At 41.2% G+C, this 22,500-nt stretch overlaps 1 protein-coding gene across 2 annotated transcripts in view; it reads left to right on the top strand.

The window, feature by feature from the left end:
- specc1 (sperm antigen with calponin homology and coiled-coil domains 1) overlaps positions 1-16,731 on the top strand; it is a 292,788-nt gene extending 276,057 nt beyond the window's left edge. For both annotated transcript variants that reach the window (XM_084320784.1, XM_084320785.1), the window contains one exon: positions 16,620-16,731. In XM_084320784.1, coding sequence (XP_084176910.1) covers positions 16,620-16,709 — 90 coding nt within the window. In that variant the 3' untranslated portion in view covers positions 16,710-16,731. The remainder of the gene's footprint in view (positions 1-16,619) is intronic.
- The last annotated feature ends 5,769 nt before the right edge of the window (positions 16,732-22,500 follow it).

A 22,500-nucleotide genomic window follows, 5' to 3' on the forward strand; every position in this document is an offset into this window, starting at 1 on the left:
TAATTCATAGGGCTGTATCGATTATATATTCGTCTTGCATTTGAATGTTCTGTTGAGGTTTTCCGTGGGTGTTCGAGTATTTGCTGTGACGTCATCACTGGGGACGAGTAAGGTTACACGGGCTATCAACGTTATAAATTATATTGATCTATTAATTAGATCAGTGGTTCTCAAACGTTTTACACCAAGTACCACCTGAGAATGTAGCTGGCTCTCCAAGTACTGTACCACCATATGACCGACGTTAAAATACAGTCTATTCAGCTATGCACAGTTCACACAGGAGGCAAATGTATTCCTAATACCATTATTTATTGTTAACTTTTGTCAGACACAGCCACAATGTACAAAGGGGTAGCACTAGAACTAGCAAACTCTTCCACACAACTCATACAATGCAAGGGGCATTGAGAACATAATAACTAACATTCTCACATAGCAAGTGAGAAAATTAAGAACAACTGTATTTCAGCAAATGTACTTAATTCTCTCTCTCTCTCTCTCTCTCTCTCTCTCGTTCTCTCTCTCTCTCACACACAGCAAGCAATTGTCCTTCATTCTCTCTCTCTCTCACACTCTCACACACACACACACACACACACACACACACACACACACACACACACACACACACACACACACACACACACACACACACACATCACACAGCATGTTGTTGTCCATTGACAACTCCCATAAGCAGGGCCGGACTGGGGAAATAATTCAGGCTGGGAAATATAGTGTGAAATATAGCCCCAGTCAGGCCACTTTCTAAGTGGGGGTCGCCCACCAGGAATTATTTTGTTTCAATGACTTAATTTCCTGCATTCTGGTGCAGGCATTTTTGAATTTGTACCCTTTAAATGCCAGTTTGTGTGATGGCATCACAAATTATTGTTAAAAAAACACACAAAAAGTAAAATATTTTCAATATATCAAATGCAAAGTACATTTTTCTGGGGGGGATTATTACAGGCTAGGCATGTGTCAATGATTAGCAACAACACAGATTTGGGGATTTTTTGTAATGTCAGATTTAACAACAACTCTTTTCAGAAAAGTGGGAGTATTTCATTTTTTTATCTGACATTACAAAAGATCTAAAAATAAAAATGGTTATGATCAGGGCTGAAGTTGAATAAAAGATTTATGACTGTTTAGACTGCATTACTCTCTGTCACAGTGATCTCCTGGTTGTTCCCCACGTAGGTTATCTAACTATCGTGCCGCCGCAACTAGAAACACTGGCCTGGCCTGCTTCTAAGTTCAGTGGCCTGACAGCAATTTTTTTTTTTAATTTTTTTTAATTTTTTCAAGTACCACCAGCAGTACCACCAAGTACCACTAGTGGTACACGTACCACAGTTTGAGAACTACTGAATTAGATCATGATGGATTCAGTCAGAGCCTTATTTGCTTTGTCTAATTGCAGTGTGTTTGTTTTGTTTAGGTGTGTTATTTATTGTTTTTTTGTCAATATATTGTGATGAGTGTGAAATGTGTATTTTTTGCGTTGTAAGTTATTGGACCCCAAGAAGAATAGCTGCTGCTATGCAAAAGCGAATGGGGGTTTTAATAAAATACAACATGAAACTTTCACAGACCCAAAAAAACAAATAAGGTGAACAGAATCAGGTGTTTCATGCCCCATGCTAATATTATTTGCCTATCTTAACACTCATTATTCAAGTGTCTCAGAGTCTCACATGAGCTTATCCTGGCTATTATAAACAGGATATGGCATTTTTATTTATCCTTTATTTATCCAGGAATGTCCCATTGAGATACAAGATCTCTTCTTCCAGGGAGTCCTGATCAACACGGCACACAACAAGTTTCAACATAAAACAGGGCATTAAACAAAAAACATATAATTCAAATATAAATACAGAAGGTAATTTGTGCAGTGGCAAGGAGCATAATCACATCAACAATAGCATCAGGTAAAACAGTTACATGTTTCGTGAAGGGCTAATCGTAGCATACCTTTAAAAGCATTTACAGTAGGAAGTGCCTCTAGACAAAGTTTTACTTGCAGCGTATTCCATTAAAAGGGAGCATAGTGGGAGAATGCAGCTTTACCAAGCTCTGACTGCATCAAAGGAACATTTAAAAGCATCCCATTTGCTGCTCGTCTGGTATTAAAAAAGCAAGTATAAAAGGACAGAAGTCTGGAGCTATATAAGGGCAGCTTACCTAGCAATGACTTAAGGATAAAAATCAACATGTGTGATTGTCTTCTTTGGTACAGAGAGGACCATCCTAAGGACTGATACAGAGTGCAGTGGTGGGTGCGAGAGCCTGCACCCGTTACAAAACGTATGGCAGTATGGTACGCAGAATCCAGCTTTTTAAGCAGGGAGGAAGGAGCATGCATATAGATCACATCGCCATAGTCTAATACAGACAGAAAGGAACTCTGCACAATTCTCTTCCTGGCTTCAGACGGGAAACATTTCTTTAGACGGAAGAAAAAGCCCAGTTTAGGTCTAAGTTTTCTCAGTAGGTTCCCAATATGAACATCAAAGGCCATCTTGTCATCAATCCATATGCCTAGATATTTGTAGGATGTTACTTTGTCAAGGCATGTCCCTTCCAGTGTCAGAATCGGAGGGACAGCTGTATTAGCTCGAGAGCGAGAGAAGGTCATGTACTTGGTATTTCTTGCATTAAGGACCAGTCTTAGCCTTAGCAAGGAGTGTTGCAGTGTATTAAAAGCATCCTGTAGAAGCTCTATGGCCTGAGTTAAAGAGGAAGCCACTGTGTAAACAACTGTATCATCGGCGTATAAATGAAAACATGCTGGGTTTATCCCATTTCCTAGTTCATTTATAAAGATGGAGAATAAGACAGGGGCCAAAATAGAACCCTGTGGAACACCTTTGTTTACAGTAAGAGCAGCTGAGGTATAATCTTCTACTGAAACACACTGAGTTCTTACAGATAGATAGTTTTTAAACCAGCTCAAAGCCATTTTACCAAGACCTATGCAGCCAAGCCTCTGCAGTAGCAATGCATGATCCACAGAATCAAAAGCTTTAGACAGATCAACAAACAATGCTGCACAGTGTTCTTTCTTGTCTAGTGCTTCAATTATGTCATTTGAGACTAGCATAGTGGCTGAAGTAGTACTATGGCCTGATCTGAAGCCTGACTGAGACTTGTTAAGAATATTATGGTCAGTTAGAAACTTTTTCAGTTGTTCGTTTACAAGAGATTCAAAGACTTTGGCCATTACAGACAGTCTGGAAATAGGGCGATACTTATTTAGGTCAGAGGGGTCTCCGCCCTTTAACAAGGGGAGAACCATGGCCGACTTCCATGAGCTAGGTAATTCACCAGCACAAAGACTGAGATTCAAAATAGAGGTTATGGGTTCTGCAATCAGACCTGCAGCAACTTTGAAGAAGAACGGCTCTATCTTGTCTGGGCCTGAAGATTTCTTTACATCTAGGCTCATTAAGGCTTTGTGAACCTGAGAGGTCAAGATGGGGGCAAAGGTGAACAGTTGATCAGGGTCAAGTGGCGGAGGACCTGGCTCTCCTTCTGCAGCGATCATCCCTGAGTTGCTAGAATCAAAGATTGAGCCAGCAGAAATAAAATGATTATTAAAGCTGTCTGCAATATCCATTTTGCCCTTGATTTCACTCTGATTTACCCTTAAGAGATCAGGCATTAATCTCACATACACAGTGCACAGGGACAGCACAACAATTTTGTCCAGCAGTGTTACTGTTACTTGTTGACGTGTTGTTCTGTTTTTCCTTTGTCTATCCGTTGATTTTATTTTATTTTTCAGTTTATTTTATACTTTTCTTTGTACTTAGCTTAGCTATGTGAAGCACTTTGGTTGACAAGCGTCATGTTTAAACGTGCTATATAAATACATTTGATTGATTGATTGATTGATTGTAGCAACATGTTGTCAGGGTTCGCACAAGGTCCTTGAAGTGCTTAAGTGCTTGATATTTTTTTTTAAGTTGCTTAAAAAGTCATTGAAATTAAAATCGACCATTCGCATTGAATGTTTTGTTCATCCATGATCAAATTGTTCTGAATCAAGAAATCGTTTTTTTTGTTCTGTTTAAAAAAAAAGTCGCTGTCTCGCGCGCTTCAACTGCTTTTCCTCATTTCTTCGCGTGTGATGCTCTAGCTGGCAAGCAGGCCAAGAAAATGCTTAAAAAACAGCATTTAAAAGTGAACTGTATCCTTTGAGTGACATCCTTAAACATTTTAAATAGTGCTTGGAAAAGTACTTAAAAGTCCTTGAATTTCATTTTGCAATGTCTGTGGGAACCCTGTGTTGTACAGCGTGGTCGTGGCGATGAGTGGAAGTCCAGTAGTGCATTAGGAGACAGCCACACTTGTATGTCTACATCTGTTTTTAATTATTTGTCATTGAGGAGGATCCTCCGTCCCCCGCCAGACCTGTGTCCACTTTGAGTGTGGTTACATCACCGTCTTATCTGGACAACCGCTATGAAGGACACGTTATGTTAGCCAAGCAAACTCATGATTACAATTAGGTTCTAATAAAAATAAAACAAGCAGACAGCAGGACCTTCCATCTGTTTTCCTTCTGTGTCTTTCGTGATGGACGAATGTGGCTAATAGGATAAGTAGCATCAGCATTAGTGAAACATTCTCAATCAAACTAAAAAAGACTGTAATAACACATTATTTTCTAATAGCCAGCAGACTTTGAATGGCCTTAGAGGCCACTGCAACTGTATGCACCACACACTGTGTGCCTGAGTTGACATCGTTGAGCAGTCGTCTGGTAATCCGGAGGTTCCCGGTTCGATTCCCGCTCCTCCCGGGCAGCGTGTCGAAGTGTCCTTGAGCAAGACACTTAACCCCTAATTGCTCCCGATGAGCAGGTTGGCACCTTGCATGGTCGCCTCCTCCGTCTGTGTGTAAATGTGTGAGTGAATGGGTAAAATGTGAGGAACAAACTGTAAAGCGCCTTGGATAAAAGCTGTTCTATAAATGCAGCCATTTACCATTACATCAGGCAACATATACAGTAAGAGTGGCTAGTCTTCTGCTCTGCTAGTCTTCTGACATGTTGTTTAGTTTACTACTCTATAGTCCCACAATTTCCCATTGAGGAGCTTTACTAGATCAGTGGGTCAGAGGAATTTTCTGACCTTAAAATTGGGTCACCTGACAAAATCTTATTTTGAGAACCTCCACTGTGATGTCATCAAGAGGCCCACCGTCACAAAGACAATGATCTAGAAACAGATTTTCCGCAGACTGACTCATAAGACTTGTTTGTCTTCGCTTTTGACGTCCCGCTGAGCTTTTATACGCCATCGCAGTGCTAACAAGTCCTGAGCCCGGGAAAATGTGTTCATATCCCCATAAAAAATCAGCCTCCGTCACAGACTACTACTGTCCAGACAGAGCTGTGGCCTCCCGCCGGTTTCCAGCGCGGAGCAGCCTCCAGGCTTTAGTCTTTTGATGACATCAGCGCTTATTGTCCTGCTCCTTTGTCTCTAGGTCTGAGTGGTGTGACTTAATGCCCCACTACTGTCCTGAGGGCATCAGGGAGGACAACTCAATTTCATCCCTAGGTTTCATTTTCCCTTTATCGGAATCAGCCCGACCTTTGTTTTTCTCACACACAAGGATATATTTTTCACCTTTCACTACCACAGAGACGGTTAACCATCTGTAGTGTTGTAGTGAAAGGGTTAACCTTCTGTAGTGTGGTAGTGAAAGGGTTAACCATCTGTAGTGTTGTAGTGAAAGGGTTAACCCTTTGGTAGTGTGGTAGTGAAAGGGTTAAAGACCAAACGAGTGCTCAAAAGGCAGTCACTGCAACCATTTTGGTTGTGAGTGACAACCAAACTGTGGGCCACTGGTCTCAGCAGTCATCTGGTAATCCGGATGTTCCCGGTTTGATTCCCGCTCCTCCGGGGGCAGCGTCTCGAAGTGTCCTTGAGCAAGACACTTAACCCTCTGCCATCGGTGTGTGAATGTGTCAGTGAATGGGTCAAATGTGAGTAACAAATTGTAAAGCGCGTTGGATAAAAGCTGCTATATAAATGCAGCCATTTACCATTTATTTACCAACTGGTGTTTATCAGTCTTCTGGATCCTGGGCTCTCTCTCTCTCTCTCTCTCTCTCTCTCTCTCTCTCTCTCTCTCTCTCTCTCTCTCTCTCTCTCTCTCTCTATCTCTCTCTCTCTCTCTCTCACACCCCCTCTCTCTCTCTCACACCCCCCCTCTCTCTCTCACCCCCCCGCTCTCTCTCCCTCACACTCTCTCTCTCTCTCATAATGAATACCCACTCACTCATGAATACTCACTCACTCATGAATAACTCACTGACTCACTCATGAAAACTCTCTCACTCACTGACTCACTCACTCATGAAAACTCTCTCACTCACTGACTCACTCACTCATGAAAACTCACTCACTCACTCACTCACTCACTCACTCACTCACTCACTCACTCATGAAAACTCTCTCTCTCACTCACTCACTCACTCACTCACTCACTCACTCACTCACTCACTCACTCACTCACTCACTCACTCATGAAAACTCTCTCACTCACTCACTCACTCACTCACTCACTCACTCACTCACTCACTCATGAATACTCTCTCATACATGAATACTTTTGTTTTGCCTCGATGTCACTGCTGCCTTTCAGACTGGTTGAGCATGTTACTCTGGGCTCAGACCCCACTCAAATTACAGCTTTCAGCCGAGGAGAGGAAGCAAAAGTCCTTGCTAGCGACCCCACACTTAACTCATTCACTGCCAGCTATTATCCTTATCCCGTTGGGCCATGCTAAACGACATTTTCACTGTGCGTTGCGGTGTTTGCAGGGCTATATCTATATTCTATATTATAGCTATGGAGACAATACCATGGCTTATTTGAGAACTATCCCTCGTCCAACATGTAAAAAATAATAAATGTTTTCATGTATACGTTTGCGTGTTATCCCGTCGTGAATATTGTATAGTTTCAGAGTGATCCTGGCTATTTCCTGGAAACTGCGTTATGGAGTGAATTTTGCTAAATGCGTTTGCGTTGCTCGCCTGGACACGCTACTGTTTCAAAAATCAAAGGTATATAATAGGTATTATGTTTCATCATGAATGCATCCAAGGGGGGGGGGGGGTCGCTTTTTGATGCTCTGATCGGCATTAGTTTTGAATACTACATACGTTGATCGGCTGGATCGATATGAAATCATTGTAGGATCAAGGTGGAATTGACGTCAGATAGTCCTTACTTTTGATCGGGGTTATTCCAAGACGAATATTCCAATTGTCTGATCGCGATTTCCAGTATTGATGTCCATCGGGTCCCCGACATAATCTGGCACAACACATGCATCGAGTGTCCTGGTATGTGCTCAAATGTGCTCAGAATGATGAACCGCTAGACTTGCCTGGGGCAAAATTCTCCGCCCGGGTGATAGTAGATGTGGCACACAGTCTGGAACAGGGTTTCAAATGGTGGGTGATACTGCCACCTAGCAGGATCTGGCCGGTATTGCACTCTCTGGGTCTCAGTAGGGCTTTCAACTGTGACATAGAGCAGTGGTTCCCAAAGTCGGGGGCCGCGACCCAAAGGTGGGCCGCGAGCAGCCACGGATGGGCCGCGAGATGATAAAAAATAAAAAAAATAAAATAAAAAAAACAAAAAAAAACAAAAAAAAACATTTTTTTTATTTTTTTTTATTTTATTTTTTTTTATTATTTTTTTTATTTTTTTTTGTCAGGCCACTGAACTTAGAAGCAGGCCAGGACAGTGTTTCTAGTTGTATTCTAAAATTATTTTCTATTGTATTCTAAAATGTGACTATATGGTTTTATATTAACTTAATAAATAAACAAAAACGAAAAATCTACTTATTTCAACGAACATTTCAAACTAAATAACAGATTATGCACATAAAACGCTGAAAACAACCGAAGCAACAATAGTATTTTAATGAGGCTATTATTATTATCATTATTATTTTGCAACAAGTTAGCCCTCTCATAAATAGCACATATAAATGAATAACTAACTTGAACTAACTTAATAGGATTGAAGTGATATTTGGCTTAAAAAATCGGTCGCCTGGCAAAAAAAAAAGAAAAAAAAAGCCAGACGATGTGCATTGGGCCGCGGCTCTCTGACGCCTTATTTTCTGGGCCCCGGCCTGAAAAGTTTGGGAACCCCTGACATAGAGGTCCGTGAGACAGAATAGAATATTAAAATTAAATTAAATTTAAACTGACCAAATAACGTATATATACGTGATTGGCGTTCAACGGTTGGCAAGCATACGCGTGTATATATATATATATATACGTGAATGGCGCAGAATGAGTTAATGTATCGCGTAATTTCAATGTGGAATGAAGGAATATAAAAATAAAAGCACACGTTGTTGAACTTGATCATGCATATTTATTAGAATATTTTATTACAGCACTATGTTATCAATATACATTTATAAAACAAGTCATATTTGGCCAAAATATGTTGCCAGAACTAAATATATCGTTTTTTATTTAAAAAAAAATAATTACTTGCCCACTGTCACCTACTCGCGACCCGACCCCACTTTGGGAACCGCTGCTCTGTACTAAGCAGAGATGAAAACAAAAATCACCAACTGAAGTGTACCTTCCCTTTCATCCTCACAGCGTGTGTAAACTAGGGCTTGTCCTCGACTACAGTAAATAAAATTCTTAGTTAACTGATACAGTAGGACTCCGTTGACTAATCAAGTCGTTGATTTAATCAACACATCTGAAAATATATATTGTGTTTCCCACATGCTATAATTCAAACCTTTATTTATTCTCAAAGACAATTGAGCTCACCCTCATTTTCAATGTCGTCGAGACTTTACAGACATTTCAATGCACACATTTCCACAATATAACAATAATCAATATTAATAACTATCTATATAGTACTTTTCACACATGGACCGCAGTCCACAGTGCCCCACAGCAATTAGTATAAAATGAACATAGGCATAAATTGCAGACATAAGAATAGGTATAAAAGACAATCAAAGTAGTGCAATGTAAATGTGCAAACTTAAGAATGGGCATAAAATAAATACAATGTCGCTCGAAGGCATGTGAACCCCCCCGGAACCGTCAGTCTCCCAAACACCCCACACATCAACCCCCCCCCCCCCCCCCCCCATAAAGCACGTCATGACCGAAGGAAAACACAAAATGCAGAAGGACCTTTACTGTACCAGTGCTAGTGCTTATATTTGTCAGGAAATAACTCATTCAACGTGAGAAAAAAAAAACGACATTCTTGGCCTACTAAAGACCAAAACGACCAATGAATGGACGACCCGACGAAGAGTGGGCAGCCTTGGTGTTAAATGCAGGAACTTGTGTCATTCTGGGTCAAGTCTTGTGCAGAGCTGTAGCTATGTGGACTGTAAACTACATAATGATGAGCAGGCACAGCTTAGCGGCTGGCTTCAGGGTCAAGTTAATTCTTCATGTACACACACACACACACACACACACACACACACACACACACACACACACAGGGCACAGACACACAGGGCACACAGATCATTGCACACAAACAGATGACAGGGATGGGATTTAGAGGATTAATGTGCGTGTAAATTGTAAAAGTAAAAGTCCAGGAAGATAGTACTGTCACGCCACACGCACACCAGCCGCGCACACATGCACTCACGGGTTCCGCGCGAGAACGCGCGCGTGGCCGGGCACACCGAGGAAGGCACATTTACATTGGAACAGCTGTAAATGCCTCGTCTATTGCGAAGTCAGTCCCCGTTTGAAGATTTTTTTAAAGATTTCCACTTCCAGTGTTCTATTTTGCATGTATAACCAGTTATTATATAATTAATTAGAATGTTAGAATTCATTTTAGAATGATGATCAGTGTGACTGTGCTCCTGAAAAAGTCTAGTAATATGGTTTATTTGTATTGGGAAAGATACAGACACATTAGCTGGTTGAACAACATCTATATGTGTGGTAATCATGCAGATATTGAGTGTATTTCTGTGAAAATGTGCATGGCGCACAGAATCCAACCAAAGCGGAAACGGTTGCTTCCAGCCCGTGAGTCGCGCGCCCGGTGGGCACAGCTACGTCCGTTAACATGGGAGCGAAAGTGAAGCGCTGGTCGCCCGCCCGCCTTGGCGCATGGCTGGTGTGTGTGGGATGTCAGTCACCCTGTGCTCAGTGATGCAGCGAGGCACAGTGATGCATAAATAAACATGGTATTTAGACATTTGCCTTGTTAACAAAATGTGGCCTCTGAAAGACATTGCCATACCTGTATTGCCAGTTGAGACTGCAGGCATTGTAGAGTTAGGAACCACTTTTCACAGGTAGAATCTGTAGTGCCGTCGGACAACGACTGATTGAGCCCTAGTATTGATTGATTGATTGAAAATTGTATTAACTTTTGTCTTGTTTACATCAGGGTCCCCCATTTTCAATTCATCATATAACATATATGACATACATGACATACAGGTAGACAGTACTGCTACATTTAGACATTTATGACATACCAGAGTACAAAAAGAGTCTAAATAGAGAGTATATACATTTGAGGGGGAAGAAACTGTAGATTGGAGGAGGGGGGGGGGAGCTGTACATTGGAGGTGGTAGGGGGGGTGGACTGTACATTGGAGGGGGTTGAGTTAGGACATTTACAGGGGCCAGTTTCGAATTGCAGTCTCCCATAGGTGCTCTTTGAGAGTGGTTTGAAAGTGGGTAGTGATTGGCATTCCTTTACAGTTGTGGGTAGGGCGTTCCACATTGATGTGGCATAATTGTGAAACGTGTTTAGTCCCTTGTTTGAGCCGAATCTGGGTTTAACATGATTTGTGGAGCTCCCTCTGGTGTTGTGGTCGTGGTATTCACTGACCTTTGGGAAGTATTTGACATGTACATGCCATGGGTACCTTAGTCGTGTAGTGTATCTTGTAGACCAGGCCCATTGCAAGTTGCTGTATAGGGTACCGTTTACCTCCACCATCTGTTCCCTCCCCTCCAGGTAGGATTGCATCCAGCTCACTGATAGACTATCAAAACCAATTGCTTTTAGCTTGTTAATCAGAATGGAGTGATTGACAGTGTCGAATGCCTTTTGTAGGTCCAGCATGACCATGCCGCAGTATTTGCCTGCGTCCACCTCTTGTTTGATGTGGTCGTTCAAATAGTGGAGTGGGATGTTCTGAAGCCAGATTGGAATTCGTAGATTACATTTTTTTCCGCGAGGTACTTTTCGATCTGTTCGTATACTATTTTTTCCATGACTTTCGAGATGGAGGTAAGAATAGAAACAGGGCGGTAGTTGCCTGGGTCTAATTTGCTGCCCTTTTTGTGCAGGGGGGTTACTCTTGCTATTTTGAAGTCCTTGGGGACGTGTCCCTGTTTTATGGAGAGGTTTATTATGTGTGTGATGACTGGGGTGATGGCGGCTGCTGAGGAATTTGGAGGGGATATTGTCATGGCCAGTGGCCTTTTTAGGTTGGAGGGCGCTCAGTTTTTTGAGTACCTCAGCTGTTGTTACCATTTCTAGTTTGAAATCGTCTTTGCGGACCCCTAGGTTATTGTAGTAGGCTATGATGTGTTCTACCCCAAAATGCCCTGAGTGGGAGGGTAGTTTATTTACCAATGTTTGTGAAGAAAATGTTTAAGTAATTGGCCACATTCAGCTTGTCTGTGATGAGCGTGTTGTCCGTCTTTATGTTTGAAAATCTGGTTTTAAGTTTTTTACTGCTTGATTATTGAGTCATTTCCAAAGTTCACAGGGTTTATTTTTGATGAAATTATTTTTTGCAGTTTTGATCATGGAGTTTACTTCATTTCTTAGTCTGTTTCTTTGCAGTTTGAGTTCAGTCACGTGGGCTTGGAGTTCACTGCTCGAGCTTTTGGTAAGCTTTGACTGACTTTTACGAAACTCAGAGCATCTTTTGTCTCTGGTTTTCATAGTGGTCAATATTTCGGAGTGCATCCACGGCTCAGCGCGATTTTTTTCTCTGGTGGTTCTTAGGGGGGCCATGTCGTTTAGTATTGTTGAGAATTTGGTTTTGAAACCAAGCCATGTTTCTTCAACTAGTGTACAGTACCACTGAGCTCTTCTGACCAGTCCAGGCTCTCCAGTTCTTGGTTAAAGGCCTCGCTAGAGTAGGTTTTGAGGTCTCTAGATGTGACTGTTTTGTGACAGCCGGCCTTTTGTTTTAGATTTTTGCAGGTACAGAATATCATATAATGATATATAATGATTGGAGTTTAGTAACTTGTTATGTGTGAGTTGGAGTTTAGTAACTTGTTATCTGTGGGTTGGACTTTAGTAACTTGTTATGTGTGGGTTGGACTTTAGTAACTTGTTATGTGTGGGTTGGACTTTAGTAACTTGTTATGTGTGAGTTGGAGTTTATTAACTTGTTATCTGTGGGTTGGAGTTTAGTAACTTGTGTGTGGGTTGGAGTTTAGTAACTTATTATGTGTGGGTTGGAGTTTAGTAACTTGTTATGTGTGGGTTGGAGTTTAGTAACTTATTATGTGTGGGTTGGAGTTTAGTAACTTGTGTGTGGGTTGGAGTTTAGTAACGATGTGTGGGTTGGAGTTTAGTAACTTGTTATGTGTGGGTTGGAGTTTAGTAACTTGTTATGTGTGGGTTGGAGTTTAGTAACTTGTTATACTGTGAATGTCTCCAGACCTGTCTTGGCAGAGCCTGAGGCGTGGCCAAAAGTAGAAACCCCTCCCCCCTATCCCCACTAAAATCCAACCCACACATCAGACACAAACACAAACATGATGAAATGACAGATTCTACCTTTAACATTCGGATTACTAAATTCAATTCAATTAAAACCTTTATTTATTCTCAAAGTCTCTAGAAGACTCATTTCTGAACGGATTTTTATAAAATATACTACACAAAAACGTGAGTACACAAGTTCAAGTTCAACTACTCAAGTTCAGCCTTATGTTACTCATTAGCACTAAAAGTGATTTGTCTTTATTGTGTAAGAAACTTAAGAATGTTATCTTTTGAAAGAGACCAGGCTTATGCATGTGCTATAAGCATAAAGTATAAAGATAAGCTTTGCAAAAAAAGTATGCAGTCCTCAAGTTCAAGTAAAAGAATGGCCGCTTTTCTGGGCGCATTTTATGTGGTTAAATTTGGGATATTGCAACCACTACAGAAAAATTTGAGTACACAACTTCATGTTCAGCTCAAGTTCAAACCTATGCTACTCTATTTCATGAGCACTAAACGTGATTTTCCTTTTTTGCATTAGTAACTTCAGAAGGTTATCTTTCAAAAGAGACCAGGCTTATGCATGTGCTATAAGCATAACGTATAAAGATAAGCTTTGCAAAAAAAGTATGCAGTCCTCAAGTTCAAGTAAAGAAATTGCCGCTTTTCTGGGTGCATGTTAATTAAGAGGTTAAAACAATAAGGCATCTTTGAGTAAACTTTGAGTAGAGATTCAAGATTCACATAACATACACAAGACATATAGTGAAATGAAGGTGGCCATGCCCGCTTCGATTGTGCAAAGTATCATTAAGTATCTCGAGGCTTGGGCCAGCATGTCCTCTTTTTTGGAAATCAATTATGGTCACCCTATATAGTACTTTTTTTTCCCACACATGGGCCGCAGTCCAGAGTGCCCCACACAGCAATTAGTATAAAATGAACATAGGCATAAAATCAGCACACAATTGACAGAATGCAATCATAATGAGTGAAGCATGCAAGCCGGGAATTGCAAAATATCTTGAATATGAATGGCATCTGCTAAGCCTTCCCCGGGTCACAGTGCTTAGAGTTCACAGTGCTGCCTCTTGTTCAGAGGGATCGGGGCGGTGTCGTTCACATGGCCGCGTGTTTGAAGTGGCAGCAGGGATGCGTTCACAGGACTGACGACGTCATCGTCTCCCCCGCTGTCTTGCGATCCTTCGTGACATCTTGCATCTCGCTACCATGGAGGCCTTTCACTGGACCTCCTTTGGAAAGACATCACATCATGCTTGGAGTCAGAAGTGCCCCCTTTGTCTAAAACCTTTTGAAAATACAGAAGTAAAGCTCTCTGAATGTTTAGGAGCCAGAGGGTCTGAATAAGGAATTGACTTGAGGTTTGAATGTTTTAGTGAAACCATGGTTCATATTTTTCATATGGTTCATATTAATTCTGAGAGAGTTATTGGTACATATTTGAGGTTTTCGTCGCAATTTCAAGATGGGATGTCTTTGGTAAGAAATGTGCCAATGTGTTCCCATGTCGGAGCCTTATAAAGTCTCATAACCCAACAGAGCCAGACTGGTACTAAGTACTAATCTCCACTGACAGACTTCCAAACAGTGTTGTTGTCCTTGGCGGGGGGGGGGGGGGGTTGGCTGTACGAAGGGCTTCTGACTGTGTTGTTGGAAACTAAGGTCGTGGTTATAGCCCCAGAGTGTTAGTCATGGAGTTGAAAGCACACATCATGGAGGTGACCGCCAGTCCTCTGTCACTATAGCTCCTGTCACTATAGCTCCTCCTATAGTCCTCTGTCACTATAGCTGTTCCTTATAGAACCCACCGCCGTCTTTATGTTTGAGTCGTTGAACTGGCTTTCCCCTCAATTCAGAAGACATATTCATTGGTTGCTTTTTGTTTTCAAATGTATTTACTTATCCCCCCCGATCTAAAGCAGTTCCAAATTCCATATAGTTCATCCTATAATTGAAGACACACAGATCATCCTTTCTTTATCATGCATACCTCGAATCACCAACGTTATTGTTTGACTTGCCTTTAAATATAAAGCTCCAGCTGAACAAACTGCCTAGTTCACTCAGATCTCTCACTTCTTACCGGCTATTTAAGACATCTTTGTTTACTCATCTGCAGACTACTTGCACTTGTTACTAATTGCATCTGATGTACTGTGTTATGGTTTATATCATGTTTACAGATCAAACTGTAATTCTTTGTGTACACTTATATGGGAACATATATACAGTATATATTGACAATCCCCTTGGGAGGAATCAGTGTGGTCTGTGGGGGTGAGGTCGGGAGAGCGTCTGTCAGTGTGTAAGTGTATTTTGTTGTCCTGTGTTTTGTTTTGTTATGTATTGTATGTTTTGTATTTTATGTTAAGGACCCCCTCGGAAATGAGATGGCATATCTCGAGGGGTTTATCCTTCAAATACATTTCAAATTTCAAATTTCAAATTGATGTAACGCTGGTCCAGGGCATCCCACCGGTCGGTTGCTGTAGCGACACGAAAGCCTGCTCAACCCTCTGGATCACGACTGTCTGTTCAGATTTACATCTGAGCGGCTTAGGATCAGTCTCCCTTAATGGTGGCCTGGTGTATAGAGACCATCCCCACAGGTTCAATCCCTGCAATAGCCAATATAACCATACCTCTAGGACGTGCAGGCCCGTTCCTTGCCATATGCGGAATATGGAGTTGCATAGGGCCCCCGAAGCCACCAGAGGGCCCCCTAAAATGCCATAAAAAATAAATATACGTATATCACCAGTTTAACATTTTTTATGACCGCAAGTGGGCGTTTCTTTATGAAAGAATAAAATACATAAGTAGCTTACTGACAAAAATGTAGTTGCATTTTCAAACTTTAATTAACTTTAACTTTATCATAAAATGTCAATATTGTACGTCAGAAATTTAAGGGGAAAATGCTGTATGTCTTATTTATGTGCATTTGGGAGATGTTATAATGCAGATTCTGTAAATCCTGTACGTTTTCAGGAGTTTCTTGATGTAGGGGAGCCTCAGTGTTTCATATTTATTATCATTTTCTGTCATTGCTGGGGTCAACTTGAGATGTTTGATTTGAATTTGTGAGAAAAATAGATATACATTTTTTTCACGGCTCTAGCCTATTTTCCTCTTAAAGTGCACCAGATTGATGCATTTAAATGTTAAATGCATTCCCACCTTAAAGGGTTTGGAATCCCCCGACCATAGTTTCACAAAATAGGGGCCCCCAAACAACATTTCGCATAGGGCCCCCAAAAAGCTAGAAACGGCCCTGAGGACGTGTGTCCTTGAGCAAGGCACTGAACCCCTACCTGCTCCACAGGCACTGGAAACGGCTGACCTTGCTCTCTGACAACCCCCCTGGATAAATGCGAATGATACACTATGTACTCCAAAAAAAAAGAACAGAGTATGATTAAAAATTGCTGTGATGTGCTCAACTGAACACACTTGCTTCTATAGCCAACTTTCTCTCTGTGCGGGGTCCCAAAGCGACGTACTGTATAAACAGGGACAGTTATATATAAATATTTATTTTACATTATCAAGAGACGAGTAAACGTGTCAGCTATTCTGCCTTCTTCAGTGGCTGCGCCTGGAATATAAATTACCTATCTCAAACCCTGCCCGCCTTTCGTGATCCTCCAATCACAAACGTTGCTTCCCGAGCAATGACACAAATCATCTGCGGTGTGTACGACCTGCGCCCATGTTAACTATATATTATACGTACGCGTGTGTGTATGTAAATAATATATACATTTGTTGTACATGGTGTGTTTTATTCAGTGTGCACTGTGTGACCCCAGCTGCTTTCTGTCTCCCTCGTCACACAGGACGTTGACGAGATGATGCACACAGACAGACCTGACTGGCAGAGTGTCATGCAGTATGTCTCACAGATCTACAAGTACTTTGAGACTTGACCAACAAGAGGAGCAGGAGGACGTTGAAGATGGGAGGCACTGCAGCACTTTCTGCCTCCCCCCCCCCCCCCCCCCCGTTCATTTGACCTGCTTGGAGCTGCTACTATAACGCTGACATTGACGGAGAATTCACTAAGAGTGTGATGCGAGAGAAAATGGCCCTCCGTTCATTTTTAAGCACTATACCCCAGTAAGTGGGAGGTGACAAGTTGTCTAATTCACCGATACATGTTTTGATATCAGATTAGCGCACATGAATCCCCTGCCCCCCCCCCCCCCCCCCCCCGGCGGAGTGTTGTTGACGGTACAAGAGATGAACAGATCCTGATCTGACAGTCAGACTCGGGAGGAGCATGATCGCACGGCTTTTAAAGTCACGTGCATTTTGGAAAGGATGGTTCATCAAAACAAATTACACTCGTCACTTTCAATTTCAATCTGGAACTTCTATCTGAAAGGTTCTGAGATCTTGTGTTGAGGATATTGGGTCTCATTCTCCAACGGACTTAAGACAAAAAATTTGCTCTTAGGGCCATTTAAGACATCTTAGGGCCGATTTTGGGATTCCCCAACCGTCCCTACTAACACAACAGTAAATATAAGGTTTAAATAAATATAACACATTGTCATATTTATTTAAATTATGATTAATTAATTCCAATGAGGCCTGTAGAGTTGACATGAAGGAATCACTATGATTCCTCCCAAATAAAGCCCTTAACACTTTCCGCGCCGGACCCGATGATAGTCGGGTTAACTCGCCGAACGTTCGGCGCCAGACCCGTGTATAGTTGGGTTTTGGTCGTTATTTCTTTTATTCGCTATTTCCATTCGTTATCCATCCAGGCAGGAATGAGTCTGAGATCGCAAAAGTACAATACCGCCGCCTGGTGGTATGCGGCCGATGTTGCACCTCCTTTGAGACTCTGTGTATGGGGCTGTGCGTCGATGAAATTCATGGCATGGCGAGCGCTTATAACGCATGGATTTATAAGAATCAAACACTCCCGATTCATGTTCTTTGGTGGATTATGTTATGGACACGATCAACATCAATACTTGGAATGGCGATCAGATAATTGGAATATAATTTTTGGGTTACATCCTAGTCAAGGTAAGGGCTATATGGTATCAATCTTGCGTTGTTCCAATAATTCCTTCATTGCGATCGGAGGGTATGTGTGTAATGTACTGTGTAACGTATTCCGTTGGTGACGATCAAAGCATAAAAGACGACCCCCCCCCCCCCCCACCCTTTCATGCATTCATGATGAAACATAATACAGATAATATAGAGTTGATTTCGAAATAGTAGCGTATACAGGCGAGAAACTGCACGGTTTTGAGTGAAATGCACGTATTGCTGCATAGCGTCGTTTTCTGGGATTAGACAGGATTACTCTAAAACTATACTCATATTCACCATGGTATAAAACGGGAATGTATGGATGACATTTTTTTTTCTTTTTCACAAATTGAACGATAGATACTCGATGTCAAATGGATGTCAAATGGGCAATAGTATTATATCCATAGCTATGATATATAATATAGTTTGAGCTCTACAAACACCGCCACATATTCGTATACTTTAAAGCGCTGGCATTTCAACAGTAACAGTAAACAGCGCCCTCTGGCGCTGAATGAGTTAAGAACACGGAGCACAACAGTCTGTCAAGTTAAGACTTCTCCTAAATCCTGCTCTTAGTCAGGGCCGAATCCAAGCTTAGGGATGGTTGGGGAATCCCAAAATCGACCCTAAAATGTCTTAGTACTTTCAGTGCCATACTGGGCTTAAGTCGTTCAGTGCCATAAACGAGAATTCTCGTTTCTGGGTCGTTTTTCCTTTTTTTCGATTTTAATACCCTATGTCAGGGAGCTGTATGTTGCCTGTAAAAGGCATACTGGGACTCCGAGGGTGCAGTACCGGCCGCATCCTACCAGGCGGCGGTATCGAGCATCCTTTGAAACCTTGTGTCTTGGGCTGTGCGTCGATTATTATGGGTCCGGCTCGGCTATTTTTCTCCGGGCAAGACGAGCGGTTATAACGCTCAGATTGAGAAGAATCAAATACTCCCGATCCATGTTGTGTGGTGGATTATGTTGGCGACACGATGGACATCAATACTTGGAATGGCGATCAGATAATTGGAATATTCTTTTTGGTGTACATCCTAGTCAAGGTAAGGGCTATATGATATCAATCTTGCAATGATCCAAGAATGTCTTCATTGTTGCGATCCGAGCGTATGTGTGCAACGTATTCCGTTGGTGACGATCAAAGTATCAAAAAACTACCCCCCCCCCCCCCCCACCCTTTCATGCATTCATGATGGAACATAATACCTATCATATGTATTTGATTTTTTTATTGTAGCATGTGTAGGGACGAAATGCCAATACATTTAGTATAATACACGTTGTAGGCTATTACCAGCCTCCCAGGAATTACCCTAGACCGCTCTAAAACCATACTTATATTCACCACGGTATAAAACGGGAATGTATGGATGACATTTTTTTTATTTTTCACATCTTGAACGGAAGGTTCTTACTGTCAAATGACCATGGTATTGTATCCATCGCTATAATATAGAATATAGTTATAGCTCTACAAACAAGGTGACCGTTCCCTATCTATCTAGTGGTGGCCTCGCTACAGACGGTTGCGGGTAATAGCTGGCACCCAAAGTGTTAAATGGCCCTAAGAGCAAATCTTTTGTCTTAAGTCCGTTGGAGAATGAGACCCATTGAGCTTGAACTTGAGACTGAAAGATGAGGAGATTAGACCTTGTTTGTCCTAAATTGCTGCAGTGTATTGCAATTTAAAAGAAAAATCTCTCTAAAGTTGAGTTATCTTCTTGGCTCTCGACACACCACCGAGGCCTGAGGGTTTATTTATGCGGTGATGTATTGGTCTCTCCGCGCACGCTGACCGCTCCTCAAATGAATTTCACTGCGTCACTAATGGGAATGTATTACGTATATATCACACCGTCAGCGTTTGTTTTTAGTAAGATAGCCATTACCAAATGATCACATCCCATCTACAAGTGTTTGTTTTTGTTTTTTTGTGTAGATTATGTTCACTACATTAGTCACCAATGTAAAAACATGTACTGTATATATACACTGCATTAGTGACTAATGTAATGATTATGTTCACTGCACTGAATCCCCCAGACTAAGTGACCAGTCCCTTTTACAAGTTACACGTTGCAATTTAAAATGTTTTCATTTAATTTCATTTTTATTTATTCGTACATGGAATTATTACAGTCCAACAGTACATATTAATATGCTCCACTAAATTCCATGGCCGAAAGGAACAGGAAGAAGAAAATGCTTATTTGTACCTGCCCCACAATGTTTACCAAACCAAACAAAATGTACATACTTATTTTGCAGAAATGGAAACATCAACACAATTAAATTAACATAAATAAATACATTTTGTGTATCTATCAGTTAAATTGCATATCGCTGCTGTCGGGACAAAACCTCATAACTCCAAAAACCCAACTTTTCAGCAGATGAAAAAAACTAACACAGATTTGAGGGTGAATAGAGTTAGGAGGTTTAGACAGATGATCGGTTTAATGCTTTCCCATTGTTTAAACTTTGTAAAACCCACACACACATATGGAGGATGATCTACGGAGTTGATTTATATAATAAAAAAAAATAAAAAAAATTGAGTTATGAGGTTTTGTCCCGACAGCAGCGATATTTAGGTTCATCAACAAATAAAAATGTGTAATTGCAACTCAAAAAAAGCCAAAACTCAATTTGCTGAGATTACTCGAGGTGTGGTCTGGCATGTGCAGCGACATGTGGTCTCTGCTCGTTATGTTCAGCTCGCCTGCAGCAGAGACATACAATCACAACCCCTGCTCATTCTGGGAGTGCAGTGCACAGACTCATAGAGCAGCACAGGCTTTGGTGAATTTGGGCCATTTGTTAGAATTTTGCATCGAGAGGTCTCTGCTAGTGACAAACTATTACGCCCCGTTGTCTGCTCTTATGATATACAGTAAAAACACGTTGGAATCTACTTTGAGTTACTATTTTGCAGTCTGGGAAGTATCTAAAAAATGACTTGAGTTTTAACAGAGTTCAAGTTCAAGTTCTTTAATAGTTGTCATACAGAAGTACAGAATACTTTCATACAAAATGCTTCTTACTGTTACGCTCCAGAGACTGTGCTACTTACATTATCATGTTCCAAGTTCAATTGTTTTTATTCTGGGTCACACCCACAAAATAAGGTAGATCAAACCCTCGCTGCCATCTGTGATGTTACAGTAAAATCCTCTAACACTACATCTACACCTACAAGAGTTACTGAATAGTTTTCTAGAAATATATTTGATGAAAAATGGATTGATCTATCTATATACAATGTGCTATTGCTATTTTCAACACTAAGGTTTGACCGCTGCGATGTTCCTTCTGTGTCATTTCCTCTTTTGTTTTATTTTCCCAACAAGCCTCTGGCCTTATAGCTGGAACAACGGTACTGGAATTGGTTTTGCAAGAGTTGCAAACAGCAACTCGCCATATGATTCTGAAGATGAGAATAACATTTACATGTATAGGACATTGTTTGTGGTTTGATTTATTGACGAGCCTGCGTTTGCCCATTCCCCTATGTTTTATCAGATGTACAGTATGAAAGTGCTATTTATTTACTTACAGTACCTGTGCTCTGAATAAGTGAGAATGAAGAAGGATATGTATATGTTTTCTATTGTCGGAGGCCTCTAGAATGGATATTTATCAATAAAGGATGTTTTTTTGTCAACCATTGCTCACTTTTCTTGGATTCCTAGGTTCCCTTTAGCCTCTAAGATTCTCAGAGCTTCTTATATCCCTTTTGTGGTCTGCATGTACTTTGTGGATCTTAAGATTAAATAATAACTGAATCCTTGAGACAAATAACCATAATCCTTGAGACACAAGTCTATTTCAGTTTAAAAAAAAAATTCAAATCCCAATATCTTAAGAATGTACAGTACACAGGATAAGTACATTATATATATATACACACACATTGTGTACTTTTGGGTCAGGTATCTAATGTATTCTCTCCAAATGTCATGGAATACTTACAGAACTCTTAAGTACAAGAGATGTTCAAAGATTTACTGAACAAATATACAGTATAGGGTTCCTCATCTCACGTGTTCACATGGGACGCAATTGACCATATTCACACACGCTATTTTGTGGAAATGAATCCCAACCTGAGCATGACATAAGAGCAAAATGGCTGGCTGTGTGAATATGTTCATTAAAGGGGAACTCCAACATTTTGGGAAATTAGCTTATTTAACATCTTCCCTGGAGTTAGACAAGAAGATACATACCTTTTTTGTCTCTGTGCGTGCATTTTAGCTTTGGGAATAGACGCTCCGTTAGCATAGCTTAGCTTCATCACTGGAAGTGAGGCAGGACAGTAGCCTTACAGTGCCTTACAGTGTATTGCAAGGTCTGACATTGACCAAACTTGATATGCATGACCTTGGTGGGCTCTAGGTCAACTCCTGAAAAGGGGGTCAATGTCAGACTTTGCAATCAAAAGTTAGGGGGCTAATAACCCTTGCCATAATTTCAGTGCGCCCCCTAACTTTTGATTGCAAGGTCTGACATTGACCCCCTTTTCAGGAGTTGACCTAGAGCCCACCAAGGTCATGCATATCAAATTTGGTCAATGTCAGACCTTGCAATACACTGTAAGGCACTGTAAGGCTACTGTCCTGCCTCACTTCCAGTGATGAAGCTAAGCTAT

The sequence above is a fragment of the Notolepis coatsorum genome (assembly GCF_963971535.1).
Source record: "Notolepis coatsorum genome assembly, chromosome: 8".
Classification (NCBI taxonomy): Eukaryota; Metazoa; Chordata; class Actinopteri; order Aulopiformes; family Paralepididae; genus Notolepis; species Notolepis coatsorum.